This window comes from Chrysemys picta, chromosome 18 (assembly GCF_011386835.1).
Source record: "Chrysemys picta bellii isolate R12L10 chromosome 18, ASM1138683v2, whole genome shotgun sequence".
Classification (NCBI taxonomy): domain Eukaryota; kingdom Metazoa; phylum Chordata; order Testudines; family Emydidae; genus Chrysemys; species Chrysemys picta.
The window spans coordinates 6,969,321-6,993,271 of NC_088808.1; the positions used below are offsets into that span (position 1 = coordinate 6,969,321).

Consider the following 23,951-nt stretch of genomic DNA (forward strand, 5'->3'; position numbering starts at 1 on the left):
AGGACTCTCCTCCTAGCCCCACTGAAGTTCAAGTTCCATGGGGAGATCTCCCTTCAGGAGCATCTTGTAGTCGGAGTTCTCACACCCCACTGCTTCCTGCACAGACAGATGTGACTGGTGCCGATGTTAGTGATAGAAAGGGGCCACAAGAAAAGGCAAGGACATGTATAGTCAAAACAGTAGCTGCTGTTCTGAATGGCACTAAAAAATTAGTTAATTACTGTGCCTGTTTTTGGCTAGTCTCACTGCGTTCTACAGCCTGGTATAATAAGCCCTTTGTGGAGGACTCTGTTGTACAGGCATTAGTCTGACATGTAGGACAATCTTAACTGCTTTGGGGTCCGTGTGTCCAGACTCCCAGATGTGACTTTTCTAAAACGGCTTTCCACAAATAAAATAATGAAGGGTTTATGGACCGTAGCCAGCAAGCGCATGGAATAATGAGCCCTTCCCTTGTACGGCACTGCCAGTGTGGGAATGCAGTGTTCTGTTTAATCCCTACATCCTTGGAACAGAACGAAGGAAACTAATGAATGGGCTAGAGCATGACATGCACAATGCTGCCCTCTACTAGCCAAAGTCAGAACTGCTCACAGCCCCAATACTAAAGGAGATTTTACCTGAGATGAAATGCTAGGGGCCTGTGATACTGGAGCAAAAGGACATGAATTCTGTTCGCTGTCTTTGGCAAGTCCTGAGAGGTAACTGAACAGAACCAAGTGACCCACCAATCTGGAACAACAGTGAAGAAAATTGGTGGTGGTTACCATCTGCAGTAGAGCTGCAGGACTGAGGGGTCATCTTGGTTTTTTGTTTTAAACAACCCCTAAGTCTGGGGCCAGGGTTACTAAGAAACAAACTTCGTTAAAACCTGGACAAAATTTTTCTTTAAGCCTTGGGGAGTTTTGGTGCACATCTGTACAACCCTATCCTAGGGCAAGGGTTCTATTAACCCAATAGTAACAGTTTGACCCCTTCCACACAGGCCAGCCAAACACTATTATCATATAGACTGACCATAACTGAGCGCATAAGAACTGTTTCAAAACTCTGTTGGAAGCCCCATGCAGGCAGAGCCCTAATGGTCCCGTCACTATCGCCACTTGGTTACTATATACTCCTCCAGCCCCGTTCTTCTCTCTGCTATGCTGCGGTGGCACCAGTGAAGTCAGTGGAATCACCCCGGTGTGATGGAGCAGAGAATCCTACTAGTGTCCTAAGCCACCCTACAGCCTTTACCTTGATGAAGTTCTCCAGAAGATAGTTAACAGTGACCCAGCCAAACACCCCCTCGTTTTGACTGGACAGAATTTCTGCCCCCTGAAAGTCAAAGGGGTACGACTTCAGCGTGGCGGTGACAGCGGCAAGCAGAGTATCTGACACAGTGGGACTGGTGAGGCTGGGTGAAAAGGGAAGACGCACATTAGTTGTTAAAGGGCCCCAAGCACAATCCTGAGCAACAACAGCCTCAATGCTTCCGGCATGTTGCTCATTTTGGGGAATAACACAGTGCAAGTTATAATACGGCACCAATCAACTGCACTAATCACCAGCTTGGTCACGTGGCTGGAGAGGAGCACACACAGGCTGTGCCCTTGGGAAGCAAAGCATAAGGTCGTAGAGAGGACGCAAGGTCCAGTGGTTAGGCCACGAGGCTGGAAATTGGGAGATCCAGATCCAATTCCCCACCCTACCCCAGACTGCCTGTGTGGGCGTGAGCTAGTCAGTCCATGGGACTTAGACTCCTAAATACCTCTGAGGAGCTGTGCCTCCACTCCTCCTCTGTGAAATGGGGACAGCAGCGCTCCCCTCCCTCTCAGGGCCACTGGGAGGAGAAATAGGTTAGACTGTGATGCGCTTCGAGAACAGGGGCCACTTAAGTACCTCAGATGCAGGGCCGACTCCAGGCACCAGCGGAGGAAGCACGTGCCTGGGGCAGCTCATGCTAAGGGGTGGCATTCCGTCCAGTCTTGGGGCGGCACAGTCTGGGCGGCTTTTTTTTTTTTTTTATTGCTTGGGGCGGCAAAAATGGTAGAGCCGGCCCTGCTCTGATGGTTTAGCTGGCCACTGTAGTCAGGGATGAACAGAGATGGGGAGCATGGGCAGAGTATAACGGAGGCTAGGGGAGGCGAAACCTCCCCAAACCTCGCACCCTCGGGGGCAGGGGCAGTGGTGGATTTGGGGCCCCTGGAAGAATCTCCCCTGCCACAGCCCCAGGGCTGGAGGAGCTCTTGCTTTTCCAGTCTCAGGACACCGGGGGGGGGGGAAGAGGAGCTAGCAGGGGCAGGGCCTCGGGGGGGGGGGGAAGAGAGAGAGTGGGGGCAGAATGGGGGCAGGGCTCTGGGCGGAATGGGGGCAGGGCCACAGGGGAAGGGGCAGAATGGGATGGGACCATGTGCAGGGCTGCAGGTGGAAGGGGCGGAACGGGGGAGGGGCTCCAGGCTTGGAGCTCCAGCCAGGGCCGGGAGCTCCAGCGCGGTACCGGCTCAGGCTGAGAGCTCGACCCTGGCTGGGGCTGAACTCTCAGGCCCCCACCCCACCCTCTCCCATGGCTCCAACTGAGCTCTCAGCCCCCCTGTCCCGGCCAGGACCATATGGGGGGAGGGGCCAAGCTCTCAGCCTCCCTCCCCCACTCCAGCCAGGGCCAGGGGGGGCTGAGAGCAGCAAGCGGGAGTGGGGCCTTGGCCAGAAGAGGCAGGGAAGGGAGCTAGCCTCCCCAAGGGGAAGCTAGTTTATAAAATGGTCGTTCACACCCAGTCTGCCATCGGCACATGGGTAGCTGAAACCTTGACTCACTTCAGCAGCCTCATGCCAGCAGTCGCTCCCAAATAGACAGGGGTTTGGTCGTGCTGTTCCTTAGGGATTTCCTTCATTGCCTGGCCGAGACACAGCTTTAAACTGTTCCCAGCTTCCCCCGGGGATCCGGAGTAGCTGGAGATTCCAGGACCTAAGGATGCAAAAGAAATATATGAAATATTACGACAGGGTGGGGGAGCCATTAGCCACAGCGATACATGCGCCTTTCGAGATATCGACAGTTCTGTGCCGAGTTTAGGATTTGCTACAGCAGATCTGTAAGGCGATGAGTCACCCGTGCGAGGCTCCAGCCAATCCACAAGCCAGGGACTGGTCTGGTGACACTCAGGGCTGGTATAAGCGCCTCACTGGTGGAACAGCAGCGGAGTCTACTCAATATCATTTCAGGGCTTGGAACCCTCTTCTGCCTGCTAGTGGCAACCGACTCCAAGCCTTAGCCTGCCCCTGCCCTGTTCCTAGTCCTTCTCCAACCCTGCTCTGGACTCCTGATGCTGGCTCTGACCCTTAGCTCTGGTCTACACTATGAGTTTAGGTCAAATTTAACAGCCTTAGATCAATTTAACCCTGCAGCCGTCCACACAACAAAGCCATTTTTGTCGACTTAAAGGGTGCTTAAAATTGATTTCTGTACTCCTCCCCGACGAGAGGATTAGCGCTGAAATCAACATTGCCGGGTCGAATTTGGGGTAGCGTGGATGTAATTCGACGGTATTGGCCTCCGGGAGCTATCCCAGAGTGCTCCATTGTGACCGCTCTGGACAGCACTTTCAACTCAGATGCACTGGCCAGGTACACAGGAAAAGCCCCAGGAACTTTTGAATTTCATTTCCTGTTTGGTCAGCGTGGCGAGCTCAGCAGCACAGGTGACCGTGCAGATCTCATCAGCAGAGGTGACCACGGAGTCCCAGAATCGCAAAAGAGCTCTGCATGGACCGAACGGGAGGTACTGGATCTGATCGCTGTATGGGGAGACGAATCCATGCTATCTGAACTCCATTCCAAAAAGACAAAATGCCAAAATATTTGAAAAAAAATCTCCAAGGGCATGAAGAACAGAGGCTATAACAGGGACCCACAGCAGTGCTGCGTGAAACTTAAGGAGCTGAGGCAAGCCTATCAAAAAAACAAAGAGGCAAACGGCCACTCCAGGTCAGACCCCAGACATGCCACTTCTATGATGAGCTGCATGCAATTCTAGGGGGTGCCCCCACCACTACCCCACCCGTTTGTTTGACTCCTGCAAGGGGGGAGTCTCATGCAACAGGGATGAGGATTTTGGGGACAGGGAGGTTGAAGATCGTGCACAGCAAGCAAGAGGAGAAACCGTTCTCCCCGACAGCCAGGAACTGTTTATCACCCTGGAGCCAGTACCCTCCCAACCCAGGCTCCCAGACCATGAAGCCGGAGAAGGCACCTTTGGTCAGTGTACCTTTGTAAATACAATACATGGTTTAAAAGCAAGCATGTTTAATGATTAATTTGCCCTGAAGACTTAAAGAAGCCAAAAGACTGTGGCTTACCATGGCTGCCTGCAAGCCGAATTCTGTTGCCCGGCCCTGCGTGTGTGATCTCTCACACCAAACCGGCAGGCCCTCAATATAAGAGGCAAAATGCGACCTTGTACTCTAAAATGTGTCTTTTTAAATACTACTCTCCCTTTTTTTCCCTACTGCATCTGCAAATGTTTCAACGCTCCCTCTCTCATATCCATCCCAGAGGCTAGCATAGATAAGAAAGCAAAAAAAAAAAAAAAAACCACGCACTCGCGATGACATGTTCTCTGAGCTCATGCAGTCCTCCCGCACTGAAAGAGCTCAGCAGAATGTGTGGAAGCAAACAGTGTCAGAGTCCAGGAAAGCAGAAAATGAACGCGAGGACAGGAGGGACAAGCAAGAAGAGAGGTGGCAGGAGCAAGACGAAAGATAGTGGCAGTGCGATGAGAGGAGGCAGGAGGCAATGCTGAGGCTACTGGGGGATCAAACTGATATGCTCCGGCATCTGGTGGAGCTGAAGGAAAGGCAGCAGGAACATAGACCACCGCTGCAGCCCCTGTGTAACTGCCCGCCCTCTTCCCCAACAAGTTCCACAGCCTCCTCACCCAGACACCTAAGGACGGGGAGCTCTGGGCACCCAACCACTCCACCCCAGAGACTGCCCAAGCAATGGAAGGCTGGCATTCAATAAGTTTTGAAGTGCAGTGTGGCCTTATCCTTCCCTCCTCCCCCACCCCTCCCAGGCTACCTTGGCAGTGATCCCCCTATTTGTGTGATGAATTACTAAAGAATGCATGATTTTGAAACAATAATGACTTTATTGCCTCTGCGAGTGGTGATCGAAGGCGGGAGGGCAGTTGGCTTACAGGGAAGTAGAGTGAACCAAGGGGGTGGGTTTTCATTAAGGAGAAACAAACAGAACTGTCACACTGTAGCCTGGCCAGTCATGAAACTGGTTTTCAAAGCTTCTCTGATGAGCAGCGTGCCCTGCTGTGCTCTTCTAACCACGCTGGTGTCTGGCTGTGTGTGTAATCACCAGCCAGGCTATTTGCCTCAACCTCCCACCCTGCCATAAACGTCTCCCCTTAGTCTCACAGATATTGTGGAGCACACCGCAAGCAGTAATAACTATGGGAATATTGATTTTGCTGAGGTCTAACCAAGTCAGTAAACTGTGCCACCGCGCTTTTAAACATCCAAATGCACATTCTATCACCATTCTGCACTTGCTTAGCCTATAGTTGAACAGCTCCTGACTACTGTCCAGGGTGCCTGTGTATGGCTTGGTGAGCTATGGTATTAAGGGGTAGGCTGGGTCCCCAAGGATAACTATAGGCATTTCAACATCCCCAACGGTTATTTTCTGGTCTGGAAAGCAAGTCCCTTCCTGCAACCATTTAGACAGACCAAAGTTCCTGAAGATGTGAGCGTCATGTACCTTTCCTGGCCATCCCACGTTGATGTTGGTGAAATGTCCCTTGTGATCCACTAGTGCTTGCAGCACCATTGAAATGTACTGGCTGCCCTGGTGCTTCGGTCCCAAGATAGGGATGTGTGTTCCATCTATCGCCCCTCCACAATTAGGTGGACATGATGCCCATTGCAGCAAAGCCATCCACTATGGCCTGCACATTTCCCAGAGTTACTACCCTGGATAGCAGCAGCTCAGTGATTGTATTGGCTACTTGGATCACAGCAGCCCCCACAGTAGATTTACCCACTCCAAATTGATTCCCGACTGACCTGTAGCTGTCTGGCATTGCAAGCTTACATCTTGGTATTCTTGCACTTCAGGGCAGGGGAAAGCAAGTCACAAAGTTCCATGAAAGTGCCCTTACGCATGTGAAAGTTTCGCAGCCACTGGGATTCATCCCAGACCTGCAACACTATGCAATCCCACCAGTCTGTGCTTGTTTCCCGGGCCCAGAATCGGCGTTCCATGGCATGAACCTGTCCCATTACCTCCATGATGTCCACATTGCCAGGGCCTGTGATTTGAGAGAAGTCTGTGTCCATGTCCTCATCACCGCACTGCCATCGCCTCCTTGCCTGCTTTTGCAAGTTCTGGTTCTGCACATACTGCAGGATAATGCACGAGGTGTTTACAAGGGTGATACCTGCCACGGTGATCTGAGCGTCTGCAGGAGATGGTATGTGGTATGGCGTCTGCAGGAGAGCAGAGTTGCAGCGGAAGCGGTGGATGATGGAATAGATATTTATAGAGAGATGCCACGAGAACAGATATTTATAGAGAACGACGAGAGGACCTGGGAGGTGGATTCATGAGAGCAGAGTTGCAGCGGAAGCAGTGGTTGGAATGCCAGTTTTTCCAACCTATTGCTTCGTCTGCGGCCAGAGCAGGAGAACAGAGTGGCAGTGTGTTATACCAATAGAATAAAAAACCAGCAGGATCTTATTAAGAGGGATAAGGCAAAGATGCCACATTTATTGTAAATATACTGATAAATTAAAAGATAAAAGTAAACAATGTTGTTTGATTACTTATTTCTTATACACACACACATACATAGAGAGAGATTCATTCACACAATCATTCATTCAAGTTCTATATAGGTATTATAGTTACCAGCCTAGAAGTTGCTCATGCCAAGTTACTGGCCAGGTATCTTGGTCATGAGGATGGAGCCGAGTCTGTGTCAGGTGCACCTGATGCTCCTGGAGGCTGGCAGCAGAACCAGAGACTCAAAGTCATCAGTCTTTAGAGTCCATTCTTATAGGAATTAATTCCTATGTTAGTCTATGGGAGCTGTTTCATCCTGCTGTTGCTGACTCAATCAGCAGATGGCACATTCCTGTCCAAAGTGGCACATTCCTGGTGGCTCCACACTGTCCAAAGTTTGTGTTTCTCATCCTTCCAGGTGATGGGGTGGATCCCAGTTTACCCTCAGGGGGTTGTCTGGTGGTCCTACTCGACACATTCTTCGGCCGATGGATACTCCCCCTTTCTAGGCTGGCACCTCCCTAACCATTTATGTATATCAAGCATTCATCAGCATACATTCCATATCTTAACCATATTTTAATTTACTGTCTCCACCACTTTCGGGGTGTGTGCTAATTCATTTGAGACTCCCGGCCCTTTAATTACAGAGGGTGGGGGTCTGTCCTAGGAGCCTTTGAATGAAGTGAAAGTCACTTAACAGCTTATAGTGTTTATTTACATTGTATCAATTACTTCAAAAACAAAGTCAGTTAACTTGTTTGTAAGTTTTACATAGTAGTAAAGTATCTTTCACAGGATAGATATAATCAATGGTTTCTACAGACAGTAGCTTACAAGTTTTAACAGAAGACCCAAGAGATTTTTGTACTTGGTGAAACTGTTGGATTTTAAAGTGTGGGGGACAAATTATGAGGGGGTCACTGTCACTTGGAGGAATCACTGTTAGTACCTTCTTTTATATCCCTACAAGTGGACGCGGTCGTTCGATGACAACGGTTAGCAGTCCTACTGCACCGTCTGCTGAAAGCAATATGGTGCCCACATGGAAAAAAGGCGCGAAACGATTGACTGCCGTTGTTTTCATGGAGGGAGGGGCGACTGACGACATGTACCCAAAACCACCCGCGACAATGTTTTTGCCCCATCAAGCACTGCGAGCTCAACCCAGAGTTCCAATGGGCAGTGGGGACTGCAGGAACTGTGGGATAGCTACCCACAGTGCAACGCTCTGGAAGTCGACGCTAGCCACGGTACTGTGGACGCACTCTGCTGACTTAATACGCTTAGTGGGGACAGACACACACTCAACTGTATAAAAATCACTTCCTAAAAAAATCAACTTCTATAAATTCAACCTAATTTTGTAGTGTAGACATACCCCTAGGCCCAACTGCCATGACTCTCACCACTAGGCCTGACCATCCCCCCTCATGGTTTCTGATAAGATCAGACCAGAATCCTGTCTCTAATAATGGCCAATACACGATGCTTTAGTGGAGAGAGATAAAAAGTGAGTAACACAATGCACCTAATTAAACCAACAGATGCAAGTTTAAGGTATCTACCAAACTACATACATCAACATAAGAGACCCACATCAGAGATCTGAGAGTGATAAGTGGGAAAGGTTGCAGGAAACTGAGCTGAGGCTGTCAGCTTCCTTCTTAAGTCATTTTCTCATGTTCACAGGGAGGTTTCTACACCATCATTGTGGCTGCTATCAGCCACAGCACAGGAAGCCTCTGTCTAGGAGACCAGAGGAAGTTGTCAGTGCAAAGTGTCCTGTGCGTGCAAAAGGACACTGCTAAAGCAAGATTCATGGGGGTCTGAAACTGGATTTTTTTTTTTCAGAATAGCCAAACTATCTGTCCATTTTCCAGATTGTGGTCACTTGCACTAAACACTCAGGATGCTTTTTCTGTTTTAAGACCTCATGAGGAAAATGTATCTTCTCCTGCTGAGCTCAATTTATTGTTCAAAACTCAACTCCTGTTCACATATAATTGCAGTTTGTAAAGCACCATTAGCATGCACAGCATTTTATGCAACAGCTAGAAGACAAGCTCCTTGCCCAGTGCTTCTTCCTCTTAAGACCTGTCAATGCTACAAACAGTGTTGCCAACTCTCATGATTTTATCACAAATCCCCAGCTCCCAGAAGCTTGTGATTATGTGATAGAGAGCTGAGGGGTTTTTTTTTGTTTTTTTTTTAAATAAACAAACTTTTGACCCACATGGTTGTGGAGAAAAGCTTGAAAATATGACCCTGAAAGGTTATAACAGCAGAAGACAAAAAGAATTCAGAAGTTATTTTTAAAAATTGCATGATTTTTTGGGGCCTGACTCATGATTTTTGAATGTGTGGGGTCGGCAACGCTGAAATAACCAGAAATAGTCATGGTTTCTGCCAAACTTTTTATTTCATAGCCTTTTTATTAAAATATTTTTAAACAAAATACCTTATAATTAAACAGACAGCTACAAATATCCCATAAGAAAGGCCGTACCGGGTCAGACCAAAGGTCCATCTAGCCCAGTATCCTGTCTACCAACAGTGGCCAATGCCAGGTGCCCCAGAGGGAGTGAACCTAACAGGTAATGATCAAGTGATCTTTCTCCTACCATCCATCTCCAACCTCTGACAGACAGAGGCTAGGGACACCATTCCTTACCCGTCCTGGCTAATAGCCATTAATGGACTTAACCTCCATGAATTTATCCAGTTCTCTTTTAAACGCTGTTATAGTCCTAGCCTTCACAACCTCCTCAGGTAGTGAGTTCCACAAGTTGACTGTGCGCTGTGTGAAGAAGAACTTCCTTGTATTTGTTTTAAACCTGCTGCCTATTAATTTCATTTGGTGGCCCCTAGTTCTTGTATTATGGGAATAAGTAAATAACTTTTCCTTATCCACTTTCTCCACACCACTCATGATTTTATATACCTCTATCATATCCCCCCTTAGTCTCCTCTTTTCCAAGCTGAAGAGTCCTAGCCTCTTTAATCTCTCCTCATATGGGACCTGTTCCAAACCCCTAATCATTTTAGTTGCCCTTTTCTGAACCTTTTCTAGTGCCAGTATATCTTTTTTGAGATCTACTCAATTTAACATGACTATCCAATGCCACACAGGCCTAAACAGAGGAACAACTAATATATTGTTAAGGATAATATGGTGTGCATTGTTTAGAGTTCTACAGTACTAGCTAGAACAATGGATTGTCATATGGGACCTGACATATGCCCCCTGAAGTCAGTCTAAGCATGGCCCCAATTCAGGCAAGGATGTGCTTGAAGTTAAGCTGTTCAGCTTTGCCCAGGCCGCACTGAGATCAACACAATTCAGCAGCAAAGCAGATGCCAAAGCTCAAGCTCACTGACAGCACATGGCTGTGTGGTGGAAAAGAGAGAAAGTTGTACGGACACAATTCAACTGGGGTGGTTGTAACTGGGTCACAGCGAGTCAGCGGCAGGGCCAAGGACTCTCAGTCTCCAGCCTGATGCATTTTCCATTAGCGCATTTTGACAATAGCCAAGACAAGACTAACTCTTGTGGGACTTAGACCTACTGAACGTCATTAGTTCTTGTGTAAAAAAGGGGGAGTCCTTTTGGCACCTTAGAAACTAACCAATTTCTTTGGGCATAAGCTTTCGTGGGCTAGAGCGCACTTCAGATGTATGAAGTAAAAAATACAGGAGCAGGTATAAATACAGGAAAGGATGGGGGGGGTTGCTTTACCAAGTGTGAGGTCAGTCTAATGAGATAAATCAATTAACTGCAAGATACCAAGGGAGGAAAAATAACTTTTGAAGTGGTAAGAGAGTGGCCCATTACAGACAGTTTTGACAAGAAGGTGTGAGTAACAGTATGGGGAAATTAGTATTGGGGAAATTAAGTTTAGGTTTTGTAATGACCCAACCACTCCCAGGCTTTATTCAGGCCTAATCTGATGGTATCTAGTTTGCAAATTAATTCCTCTTCTTAATAATTAATTCGTTCTAGTTCTTGTGTGTCTGAGTTTAAGTGCTTTCCTGAATTGGGGTCTATACCAGTTCCAGTCTCTTAGCTGATTAGTAGCTTCCTCAGTATATTCATCAGGCGGTTTAAGGTAGTTAATAAATTCTTTCTAGCAGCTTTCAACGGATGGGTGTGTCCCAGAATGCAGGTCCCTCACAAATCCAGCATTGTCATTGATAATTCCAAGCAGTCACAGCTCTGTCATGAACTGCTGCGTAGTTCCCATCATCTCATAAGAGACTTGTTGAATTTGGGACCAGAAAAAAAGAACTTTGGTGAAAGCTACTGGTAACAGCATAAAGCAATCCTAGGCAGACCATAGTTAAAATTTAATCAACTAATCTTTAGTTCTATACATTAGATAGTGAGGAGATGAATGCAGTAAACTATATGCTCCTTTCCAATTTTTCTTTTCAACAAAGTGTCATGAAAATGCTAAATTTTCTGGACACTTAAATATTTCCATTGCTAAGATATTATAATTCAGGTACTCCTTGCTCAATTAACTTCAAATCTGATAGAAATGATTTATCTAGTCCTAAAGCCTAATCCACATTTTTAATCCAATAAACTGTTGCTTATGGATTTTATAGGGGGGACCAAAAATCAGGTTTATAATGGAAATTCACTGCAAATACGGAGTGGCAACTGCTGCTCCATATAATAATGTGACTTTGTTTGTGTATGAGTAAAGCAAGCAGATTTGATCGTAAGTTTTCAGTCCTACTGTTAGCCCTAGAACCAATGCAGCTATGCGAGAGTGAGGTGGATTCTAGTGCACCCTGTACATCACCAATCAAATTGCCACTAAATACTGTTTGGATCATAGAATTTTTTCCATAGATGACGGTGTAAGAAGCAGAAGAATCTTAGCTGGATTTTTAAATCCCAGGAGGAGCAGTTAGAAAAAAAGTGTCTTCATTTGAGATGAAAAATCATCCACAGAGGAGTCAGTTTTAGGTCTGTCTACATTACAATTTTGACCCATTTTGTAAGCAATTAGTGGCACAGATGGATCTGAACATAAACTGTGTGATCTGTGAACACAAACTATCTACCTTAGGTACTTACCCTACTGCCACAGTATCTGAGCAGCACCCCACAGCCTTTAACATAGTTATCTTTACAACAGCCCTTAAGGCAGGCCAGGGCTATTATCTCCATTGTATGGGGGGGGGGGGGGGGAAACGAAGGCACAGATAGGCTAAGTGACTTGCCCAAGGTCACTGTCTTGTGGCAGAGCAGAGATTTCAATCCCAGTCCCCCATGCCCTGGGCTAGTGCCCTAACACTAGCCCTATCCTTCATACTCACAGGTTATGCCCACTCTAGGAGTGCTTTACTGGTATAGGAATACCTGTATATGGCAAAGCACACCTCGTATGGATGCAGCTAGCCCAGTAAAACTGTTTTGTGCCAGTAGAGTAAAACCTCAGACATACCCGGAGCAAAACGAGCTCTACTGGTAAATGCAATTTTTCCTGGCATAACGGCATCTACACTAGGGGCTTCTGTCAGCACAGCACATCTCTGACTGGCCTAGCAATGCAAGCCGAAGTCTGTAGAGTAGATCTGCCATCCATAACCAGAGAACCATGTTTCTCCCCCTACCAATGGCCTATGCTGGCACACAGATCTTTGCTTGTAATTTGTTCGTGTGTCTCTACAGCTGGTTTGGCCAGTCTTCCTCCTTCCCAGCTGCCTCATGCAGTAAGGTATCCCAGAGTGCATTGCTCCACATGCTGCTGCTTCAGGGTGTCTGCCCAGCACTCCTGCCTCTGCTGGGGCACTATGGGATAGCTGTTCAGATTTTCCCAGTATGCACGGAGATAAACATGGCTCAGCAGCAAAAAGCAGATGCAAAAGCTTAAGCTCAGTGACTGCACACGGCTGCGTGGTGAAAAAAAATTGCTGCATGTGCACAATTCAGTGGCGTCCATTATAAGTGGGTCAGATGACAAGACCATCCACGTACTTGTGATCGAGACAAATTTCACACCTTGAGAGCGAGAGAGATGGGGTGAGAACAAAGCTCACATGTTTGCCAAATCAGCTGGGAGGGAGGTGGAATTTCACACTTTGGGTGCGTCTGTGGTCTAGCTGGAGGCAGTTTTCTGCATGGCTCAGTTAAGACGATGCCTAGACGCCTTCTTTGCAGGGAAACGGGCTAGAAACCAGATTTTGCTGTACATGAAAGATAATGCTCTTGCCAGAAGCGGCTTTACGAACGAACAGCTTTCGGTAGGTGCTAATGGAAAATGCATCAGGCTGGAGATTTAGTATTCCTGGCTCTGCTGCGGACTCACTGTGACACTTTCAGCAGGTCCCTTCCTTGCTGTGTGCCTCAGTTTCCCCATCTGTAACGTGGGGGCAAAAAAAAATGTTGACCTGTCTTTGCAAAGAGTTTTGAGATCTTTGGCTGACAAGTGATCTACCTACCTATGAGGCCACTCAGTAAGGTCGGGCCGCCTGGTTTTCGGTATCTAAAGATCAGGATGCTAATGATATCTAGTACTTTACCTGAGGAGCTTGCAAAAATCAGGTGCTGCTCCTGCAAGCTGATTCCCACGGATACAGAGCCCCTTGGAGGGGTTGCAGCACAGCGAGAGCTATTGAATTGTATTCAAACCCAATATCAATTGTCCCTATAACAGTTGATGCACACCACTGACTAGAGCCACTGACACCAGATGCTGGTCCCAGTGAAGAGACAATGCCATAAACAGTCAATACCACTCCTCCCAAGACATACGGGCCTCTCAAATGCTTCAGCTAGTGCCATCTAATGGAATAGGCAGTTCTGCTTAATTTCCCACCAGATGCTTCAGTCACGAGGCAGAGTAGAAACAGTTGCCTGGGTCTTTAGTTTGTAGGGGGATTTATTTGCACCTCATAATTCTTTTGTGCAGAGTTAGCAAGAGACTTTGTGGTGGACATTGACTATGCAATGAAACGTCATCCAGCGCAAGTGTCCGTACATTAGCAGCAGAACACCACCTTACCTTGCACAGCACAGGAGCTATGTTCACTGATCACCCCCGTATTGTTCTCTTTGCTGGCTGACCACTGGTATATGAACAGGGTAGTGCGGGATGGGCCAGCGTCCAGCACGATGCCGTACTGAAAAACACAAAGGTCATAAATAGATACGCTCCCAAAGACACGCATTTGTGCACTGGTTTGTTATTATGGGGTTGCTCGGCTGCACACATACTCAGCATTGTCGACTCCAAGTGTAACCTAAGAGCATCCCAGTGCTTACCGGTGTCAGGAAACGAGTTTCAGATGCCTTGACCAGTTCAATGTACCTCAACTCAATCTGTATCTAATATGTGGGATGTAATAAATCCTTGGAAAACTAATAACTTACTGATCATGAATATTCTTGTATGGTTAAAAAAACCCACAAGGAGTCCTTGGTTTTTTGCTGATACAGACTAACACGGCTACCATGGACTCTTGTGTGGTGTATATACGGCAGTGGTCACCAGCCAGTAGATTGCGATCGACTGGTTGATCGTTGAGCCTCTGACAGTCAATCTCAGTCTGAGTCTAGGGTTGCCAACCCTCCCGGTTTCACTGGGGGTCTCCCAGACTTGGGCTTGGTCTCCCAGAGGCTCCTGCAATCAAACTGGGAGATCAGCCACTAACAGTCTGGCAGCACAGTGGGGCTAAGGCAGGCTCCCTCCCTGCCCTGGCCCCACACTGCTCCCAAAAGTGGCTGGCTGGGGGAGGGCAGGGGGTCTCCGCACATTGTCCTCACCTGCGTGCACCACCCCTGCAGCTCCCATTGGCCAGGAACAGGGAACACTGTCTACATGGGTGCTTTACAGTGATGAAACTTGTTGCACTCGGGAAGGGGGTGTTTTTTCACCTCCCTCCTTCCACCCAGAGCGAGAAAGTTGCAGTGCTGTAAATTGCCAGTGTAGACAAGCCCAGAGACAGGACTTTTAGCTCAGACAAGAAGCATTAAGATCTAGAAGTCCCAGTCCGAATCCCTGCTGCCAGCAAGCCACCCAGAGGTGATGGTGCTATACAACCATTTCAGAATCATGACTCCAACCACAAAGAAATCCAGGAGATTGGCTTAAATCATGAGATAAAAGAACCCCCACCCCCCCTTTTTTTTTTTATTTAATCTTTTCATTCTGGTTTCAGGGCCTCAGTTTCACTCACATCATGTTTTCAAGCTTCTCTACAACACTGAAGGCTAGAAACTTAGCTTTATTTTTAATGTTCATGTGATTCCAGGAGCTGGGGCTTGAAGAAAAATGCCAAATAGCAGAGAGTTGTGGTAAAAATCACAAGAGCGGGCAGCAAGGGGAGGAACTCTACGTGTGAAGAAATACATGTCTTAGGAGCACAATGAGGGAATGTCTATTAGATGCAGTTTGCCTAATCCACCAACTGGCCTTGCAAATGTCACTATCATAGTTGTTTTCAGGCCCTTCCCCACCCCTGTTCCTCTCAGAAGTTTGCAATGATCCTATGGAAGCAAAAAATCAGATCTGCCTCCACCTTCCTTACCGGGAATGTTTTATCTCTAGCAAACCCGCACTTTGGTTTGTTACTGTAGGGTTACTCAGTAAGGCGGGCTGAGTTGTGCACAGTGCTTTATGATTCTAATTAAAACTTGGCAAGTACTGCAAGAAAATTCCTGGCCAGTTGAAATTTCACACAAGCTCATGTGAGCAGTTTTTGATCCTTGTGCATGCTTCAGGGTAACTGCAAAAAGCAAACAAATTCACTGGGAAGGATGTTCCTGAACCATGTTTTAGGGCAAGCAAATGCCACCAAATAATAATCCCAGAAAGTTTCAAATTCGTAACAGTGAGCATTTGCACTAGCAGTCCTGATTCTCATCTAATCAGGGAGCAACATAACATGATCAACATGCCCAGTCAGAAATGCTCAGGTTGGAATTTTTAGAATCCTATAGGATTCAGTCACCCAGCTCCTGTTGAAAGTTGATATAAACTGGGTGCCTAAATCCTGTCAGCCCTTTGAAATCCCAACTTCCAAGTCCAAAATGTGAATTTGGAATGTTCAAAGCAGGGGTTCTCAAACTGGGGTCAGGACCCCTCGGGGGGGGGGGGTCACAGGGTTATTACAGGGGTGGAGGCTGACAAGCTTGCAATCCCACCCCCACCCCCCAAAACCTACTTTGCCTCCAGCATTTATAATAGTGTTATAAATAAATAATATATGGAGATATACCTATCTCATAGAAGTGGAAGGGACCTTGAAAGGTCATTGAGTCCAACCCCCTGCCTTCACTAGCAGGACCAAGTACTGATTTTTGCCCCAGATCCCTAAGTAGCCCTCTCAAGGATTGAACTTACAACCCTGGGTTTAGCAGGCCAATGCTCAAATCCACTGAGCTATTCCTCCCCCATGTTAAATATATTAAAAAGTGGTTTTAATTTATAAGGGGTGGGGTCAGACTCAGAAGCTTGCTATGTGAAAGGGGTCACCAGTACAAAAGTTTGAGAACCACTGGCTCAAAGTAATGGCCACTAAACCGTTTACCAGCAAGCCACAGGCTTAATTCTGTTTGCATATAAAGCTCACTCGTGTACATGAAGGTCACTCTCCACTGCTTAAGTCATTAAAGTGAGAGATTTACAAGTACTTTAAGGTCTCCATTTACACTGTGAATTGGCCTTGCTGTAAATCAGAATTGGGTCCTGGATACATTTTTGAACGCCATTTCCATGAATCTGTTCAATCTACTCGCAGACAAGCCACAAATAGAATGAAGGGCTAAATGTGACTCAAACTCTGCTGTGAGCAGTTCCCCCAGCCCTAGTTAGAAAGCTGTGACTGAGCATTTGTAAGAGGCTTAGGATGACAGACACTGTAGAAGTGCTAAGTATTATTCCAGTCGCTGCCCTCCCAGCTATAATAGCAAACGCTTGCTGGTAAAAGTCACACAAGACTGTTTCATTATGCCCCCTACTCAAGGGAAATGAGGACCGCTGAACTATGAATCGATCTGTGCAGGAAATCACTTTCAAAAGTTTCCTATGCCGCACTGGGATGAAACCAAGACTTTTCAAGATGGTCATGAAAAACCAACAAGCGACACCGACCCCAGACTAGCCAATAGCCTGGTGGGGGGGCACTTCCTGTGATGTGGAGGACTCCAGGGTCACCCACATTGCTGAGGAGTGCCCTTCCCACCAGGTTATTGGCTGATGGGAGGATCCTCCCTCCCATCCTGGACCTGAGAAACTTCCCCACGAAAGTTTCATCAGATCTGGCCATTTCCCCTGACAAGTTTCGATTTTCACAGATTGGAGGTTCCCCCATCAGCTCTAACCAGAAGCCCTGTGCCGCTAATGGTTCATTGTCAACAGGCAGGGCTCTGTCCTTGAGGCAGAGGGATCTGAATTCCATCCCCTGCTGTCATGGTGATGTTCTGAGGCCACACCGAGTAGCAAGGTGACAGCACAAGGTTGTTACAGCATGTATATCCCACTTTTACATGACCATAATTGCCCAGAGCAGCAGCTACTAGCCGGCTCCCCAGCCATATAAAGGCTTGCTTTGACTAAACTGCTAATAGCAGAGCACATGCTCTCACCAGTCCACACATCCAGCCCCCCACATCCATCCTTCATCCCCATTCATTCACACTTACCAGACATCTAGAAGTCAGAGAACTAAACCCACTAGCTAAAGGCCATGACAAGAGATACTGTCCCAAGGCAAAGCCCAGGGGTGAAGCCAACTCTCTCCTCCCCCAGCTGCTGGAAAAGGGGATTGTGCTGAAAATCCTGTCAGGTGCTGACCCTGCTTTGGGCTCTCTCATCTCTGGCAAACAAATACCTGATCGCTATTAAGCCATCCCCATCTCTATCACCTCTGCTGCTAGAGTTTTGTCTGTGTTTCCTAATTGCGGTGTGTTGAATGCTATGAGGGTGTGTGTGTGGGTGTAGTATCACTATTAATCTAACCCTCCCTTTGCTTTTCAGCTGGTGCAAAGAGGTAAAGTCTGAGGGTGGGAAAGAGATTATTTTTGACTCAACCTCCATCCTGTGAATAGTTTCAGCCTCGCTGCTGCTGGCCAGAGCTATCCCAAGCATGGGCAGAATGAAACTGACCCGATTCTGATCAGTTTCACAGCTACCTGCAGGGTTCTAAATAGCAAAGTGAAAAGGGACAAAAGTGGTCAGTTTTCATTCATTTAATCTTGGGAAAGCTCTGAGCAGCACCAGACACACTGGCGCCGTTGTTCTTCAGACTCAGGCAGGCTTTGCTTCCTCAGTTACACTCTGTTCACATTTATAAGCTCATCTTTACAAACCGAACAGCTAGAAACTTTTTTTAAAATGAGAACATTGATTCTCCAAAAGTTGATAGCGCTTGTCTGGAGAAAACTTCCTACTCTTCATGGATGAGCAGATTTTTCAAGCCCTGCCTAATAAGCAAAGGCTAGACTATCTGGTGGGGGGAAAAAACCACCACAAAACCACAACTGTGCCACCCATTGATAGTGTCACATTCAATGGGAATGCTTCCGTGGATGTGAGCAAGGTTGAACTTGGAATAGGAAAGTGTAGGGCCCTCAACTGTGGAGGTTCTTCTAGCAAGAGATCATGGTCAAACTGAACAGCCGTTGGGGAGTTCAAATGAATGCTCAAACATTTTTTTGCACTATTTAGACGGCTTTACTCCTGGCTACAACCAAAGATGGAGCAAATGCAAAGTATTTTCATATCCTGTCCAAACTTTCTTCATATGTCAAATTAGAGGTCACTGGGGCACAATACCTGTACATTTCCTTATAATGCTGCTGTAGGGAGCGCCCAGGCAGTTCACAGTCCTAACCAAATTCACAACCTACACACCATTGTAATGATCTTTGTACAAATATGCTTGTAAGATATCATTTGAAAACTAATAACTCACTGGTCAATAATATGATGAAATGCATGCAGTAACCTTATATGTAAAGTTATAAACATAAGCTGAAGTTAGGTCTGAAATAGGTTTACCAGACAAGTTTGGATAAATCTGTTGCTCAGGGACAGATGTTTGGCAAGGAAGGGGGGCAGGAACAAACAGATCTGCCTCTTAGCAAACAACAGCATGGAACCTCTCTCACCAGACTCCTTGACTGCAACCTCAAGGCAGGAATGAACTTTATCTAGGAGTAACTCTCAGGACAATGCATTTCAAAGGGGGAACAGGAGGACTTGTGGCACCTTAGAGACTAACAAATTTATTAGAGCATAAGCTTTCGTGGACTACAGCCCACTTCTTCGGATGCATATAGAAGTGAACATATATTTAGGAGATATATATAAATATATAAAACTTCTCCTAAATATATGTTCCATTCTATATGCATCCGAAGAAGTGGGCTGTAGTCCACAAAAGCTTATGCTCTAATAAATTTGTTAGTCTCTAAGGTGCCACAAGTCCTCCTGTTCTTCTTTTTGCGGATACAGACTAACACGGCTGCTACTCTGAAACTTTTCAAAGGGGGACTGGACTATGAAAGTGAGTGGCAAACACACCTCAAGTTCTCTCTCCCTATCCATCTCTCTCCTTTTCAGAGAGGATGACAAAAGGAACAGCCTTTGGGAGAGGATCCTGGACTGAGTTTGGTCAGCAGTGTTACTGGAAACACGTTGTAAGGGACTTCACCTTGAACCAAGTCTAGTTTGCTACGTTTAGTACTAGGAAGCATTTTATCTTTATTTCTCTTGTAACCATTTCTGACTTTAATTCCTTATGCTTCTACTCATTTAAAACCCAACTTGTTTTATTCTTTAAATCAAAACTAATCCAGTGTTGGGATTGTGTGCGTAACTCCATTTAAGGTAACAAACTATTGTATGTAGATCCCCTTAGAGGGGCAAGGGACCTAACATATCTGAACGATCCAGGAGTGGGCTGGACAGTGTAGAACACACTTTGGGGGGAGGGGGGGGAGAAATCAGAGATTGGGAGTATGTTGGGGTCACCCTACAAGTGGTAACCAAGGCTGTTGGAAGCCAGAGCGTGGCTGGAGTTGGCTGACAGGCTGCTGGGATCAGAGTTGCTGGACCAGGGCTGCGGCTTTACGCAGACACGCAGGGTGTTTGTGAGGAGCCCAGCAGCAAAGCATTGTGAGGCACCCCAGGTTGCAGGGCAGGGGTGACAACCCCTCGTTGGTCTGGACTGTACCCTGGAATGTCAGAGCAGTAAAGATATTGTACAAAAAGGAAGTTCACGGTTATTAGTGCCTGTTGCAGCTTCAAGGAGCCATATACCAGAGCAAGTTTTCTGCTTATGGCCCTTTGAAGAAAGGGGGGCAGGCACTCCTGAATTTTGCCACTAAGTTAATTTACTTACTGGTACAGTGTGTTTAACAGCATCAAACAAGGCAGTTAATGGATTTAGAGACAATGCTGCAACAGATGCAAGTCAAGCCCAAAGTAAAAAGACAGGCCCCCTTTTACAGGGTGACCACATTAGACAGGGATCGAGAATAGTCAGTGCGTGCGGATGTCCATATTCACCCTGGCACGTCTTGCACGCCATATGCCAGGCTACGCCCACCTCTGCCGGCCATTCCTTACCTTGCACCTGGGAGGGTTCTGCACATCTTTAGTGGTGACACAAAGCAGCAGGATCCCAATCAGCCCAGCTAAGATCACCAGGGAAGGGGGAAGAAGCTCACGCCAAGACATCAGGCTCCTTTGCCTGCTTCTGCTAAGCAAAAGAGGAAGCTGTGGAGCAGCGAGCACAGAGACGGTGTCTGAAAGTTATTTGCAGCCTTCGGGGGCGGAGCCAGATGTTGGCTTTCAACACAGCTCAAGCCACAAGGCATAGACTGAGGCTTGGTGTGTGTGAAGTGGGGTCCTCTTTCCTACCACCACAGTAAATAAAAATACAACTTTGTGCTTATTTAGTGTCTCCAATGCTCAAAGACATTAATGGAGCACGGGGTTAGTATTAGCCCATCTGTAGGTGGGTCTCTTCATCTGCCGGATGTTCTTTTCCTGTGTGACAGGATGAAGAGCTTACTGTAGGCCACTCTTAATTGATACCCTAAAGCCAAAGAAGTCATACATTCTCCTTGGAATGGCCATTGCTGCCTCCTTTATGCACAGTGTGACAAAGTTCCTCCTCTATCTTGGTGGGTCCTGCACTTATTGGCAGATTTTCTTGCCTCAGAGATTCACCATCTGGGTTGGGAAACAGCCCAGAGACCTTTCCCTCTGGAAGAGCCCACAGTCCAGATCAATTGGGAGGTTTGGGGGGAACCGGGGCCCATCCTCTACTCCAGGTTCCAGCCTAGGGCCCTGTGGACTGCAGCTGTCTACAGTGCCTCCTGTAAGAGCTGCATGACAGCTACAACTCCCTGGGCTACTTCCCCATGGCCTCCTCCAAACACCTTCCTTATTCTCATCACAGGACCTTCCTCCTGGTGTCTGATAACACTTGTGCTTCTCAGTCCTCCAGCAGCACACCCTCTCAGCTCCTTGCACCTCTTGCTCCCAGCTCCCCACACTCACACCACAAACTGAAGTGAGCTCCTTTTAAAACCCAGGTGCCCTGATTAGCATGCCTTAATTGATTCTAGCAGCTTCTTCTTAATTGGCTCCAGATGTCCTAATTAGCCTGCCTGCCTTAACTGGTTCTAGCAGGTTCCTGATTACTCTAGTGCAGCCCCTGCTCTGGTCACTCAGGGAACAGAAAACTACTCATCCAGTGACCAGTATATTTGCCCTCGACCAGACTCCTGTACCCCACTGGTCTGGGTCTGTCACAACAGATTATAGTGTGGTCAGGAGAGCTGGTGCATTTCTCTGCTCTCTAGTATTGTCTATGTCCAGTGGAACTTTAACTTTATTTCTTTTGGGTAAAGTACAGAAAATTAAGGGGAAGTTCAGCAGAGAAGTTTGTGCAAGAAGTACAGGATAAGTGTCCAGAAACAGATCTGGCATCAGCTCAAGAGGAGCGGAACTACCTCAGAGGAATATGGATTGTGGTGGTGGCAGAGGCTTAGAGATGAAATGGGGAAAACCAAGGGAAAGTGTAGGAGGGGTGGTGGACCAATGAAGTGAAAATAGTGATCCAAAAAAAGAAAAAATGATTCATAAAGAAAAAACCCATCCAGTGTGAATGAAAATGAATGCAAAGCATCAAAGCAGGCTGCCAAGTGGGCGGTGAAGAAGGCCAAAGAAAGAATGCCCTAGATGTCCTATATGCTGAGCTTTTAAGTGCACTGCAAAAATGAGCTGTAAAGGGAAGGAGGATGGTGGTATTGCAGTACCATTGTAAATCTCAGAAATGTAGGGTGGGAACGGACCTCAAGAAGTCATTAAGTCCAGACCCACCCACCCCCCCTTGCACAGAGGCAGGACCAAGTAAACCTAGACCATCCCTTACAGGTGTTTGTCCAACCTGTTCTTATAAGCCTCCCGTGATGGGGATTCCACAACCTCCTTTGGAAGCTTATTCCATAACTTAATTACCCTTAGAATTAGAAAGTTTTTTTCCTGATATCTAACCTAAATCTCCCTTGCTGCAGATCATGCCCATTACTTCTTATCCTGCCTTCAGAGGAGATGGAGAACAATTGATCTCAGTCCTCTTTATAACAGCCTTTAACATACTTGAAGACATATCAGGTCTCTTCAGTCTTCTTTTCTCAAAACAAAACATGCCCAATTTTTTTAACCTCTCCCAATAGGTCAGGTTTTCTAAACCTTTCAGAATTTTTGTTGCTCTCCTCTGGACTCTCTCCAATTTATCCACATCTTTCCTAAAGTGTGGCACTCGGAACTGGACACAGCATTAAGGCTGAGGCCACACCAGTGCTGAGCAGGATAATTATCTCCCGTGTCTTACCTGCAACAGTCCTGCTAATACACCCCACATTGCCATTAGCCTTCTTTGCAACTACATCAGATTGACTCATTCAATTTGTGATGGACGAGAACCCCCAGATCTTTTCAGCAATATGACCAACTAGCCAGTTATTCCCCATTCTGGAGCTGTGCCCTTGATTTTTCCTTCCTAAGTGAAGTACTTCACATTTGTCTTTATTGAAATTCATTTTGTTGAATGAAGACCAATTCTCTAATTCGTCAAGGTCATTGTGAATTCTAATCCTGTCCTCCAAAGTGCTTGCAACCCCTCCCAGTTTGCTGTCATCCCCTGCTTTTAAGCACATACTCTCCACTCGGTTATCCAAGTCATTAATTAAAATATTGACTACTACCAGACCCAAGACTGACCCCTGCGGAACTCCACTAGATCCAGCCTCCAGTTTGACAGCAAACCATTGATAACTACACTTTTGAGTACAGTCTTTCAGTCAGTTGTGCACACACCTTATAATAAAGGTGGTGTAAATTAAATTCTCTAGTTTGCCTATGAAAATACAATTTGGGATTGCGTCAAAAGTCCTACTAAAAACCAAGATCTATCACTTGCACTGCTTTCCCCACATCCGCTAGGATAGTAACCCTGTCAAAGAAGAAAATTGGGCTGGTTTGGCTGTTCCTCAACCTTTTTCGTCTGGCGGGCACCAGACGATGAGCCACGGAGGACTGTGCCAGCAGACGAGCATCCGCCGAAATGCCGCCGACAAGCAGCAACGTCAATAGGTGTCGCCGCCGAAATGCCGCTGACAAGCAGCGTCATCGCCGCCAAAATGCTGCTGATTTTCGACGGCATTTCGACAGCGACGCCTCTGGATGCTGCTGCTTCTCGGCGGCATTTCGAAGGATGCTCGTCCACCGGCCAGAACGCAGGCGCACTTAGACGCCCCGGCGGGCGCCATGGAACCCACGGGCACCGCGTTGGGGACCCCTGTTCTAGAGGTTTACAAATTGAATGTTTAATAAATTGTTACAGTATCTTTCCAGGTATCCAAGTTAGACTGACAGGTCTATAACCCTCCGGGTCCTCTTTGTTCCCTTTTGAAGGCAGGTCCTGTGTTTCCCCTTCTCCAGTCTTCTAGCACCTCACCTATCCTCCAGGCGTTCTCAAAGATAATCACTAGCTGTTCTGAGATTGCTTCAGCTAGTTCCTGAAATCCCCTAAGATGAACTCCATAAGGTCCTGCCAATCTGAATGCATCTAACTTATTTAAATATTTTTAACCTGATCTTTCCCTATTTTGGCTTGCATTCCTTCCCTCTTGTTAATATTAATTG

At 46.9% G+C, this 23,951-nt stretch overlaps 1 protein-coding gene across 1 annotated transcript in view; it reads right to left on the reverse strand.

Moving 5' to 3' along the window:
- LOC101933317 (ectonucleoside triphosphate diphosphohydrolase 2-like) overlaps window positions 1-20,536 on the reverse strand; it is a 31,209-nt gene extending 10,673 nt beyond the window's left edge. The window contains exons 1-4 of the mRNA XM_065572518.1: window positions 20,361-20,536; window positions 13,791-13,908; window positions 2,797-2,947; window positions 1,240-1,399 (exon numbers count right to left, since the gene is read on the reverse strand). Coding sequence (XP_065428590.1) covers window positions 1,240-1,399; window positions 2,797-2,947; window positions 13,791-13,908; window positions 20,361-20,471 — 540 coding nt within the window. The 5' untranslated portion in view covers window positions 20,472-20,536. The remainder of the gene's footprint in view (window positions 1-1,239; window positions 1,400-2,796; window positions 2,948-13,790; window positions 13,909-20,360) is intronic.
- Window positions 20,537-23,951: the final 3,415 nt, after the last annotated feature.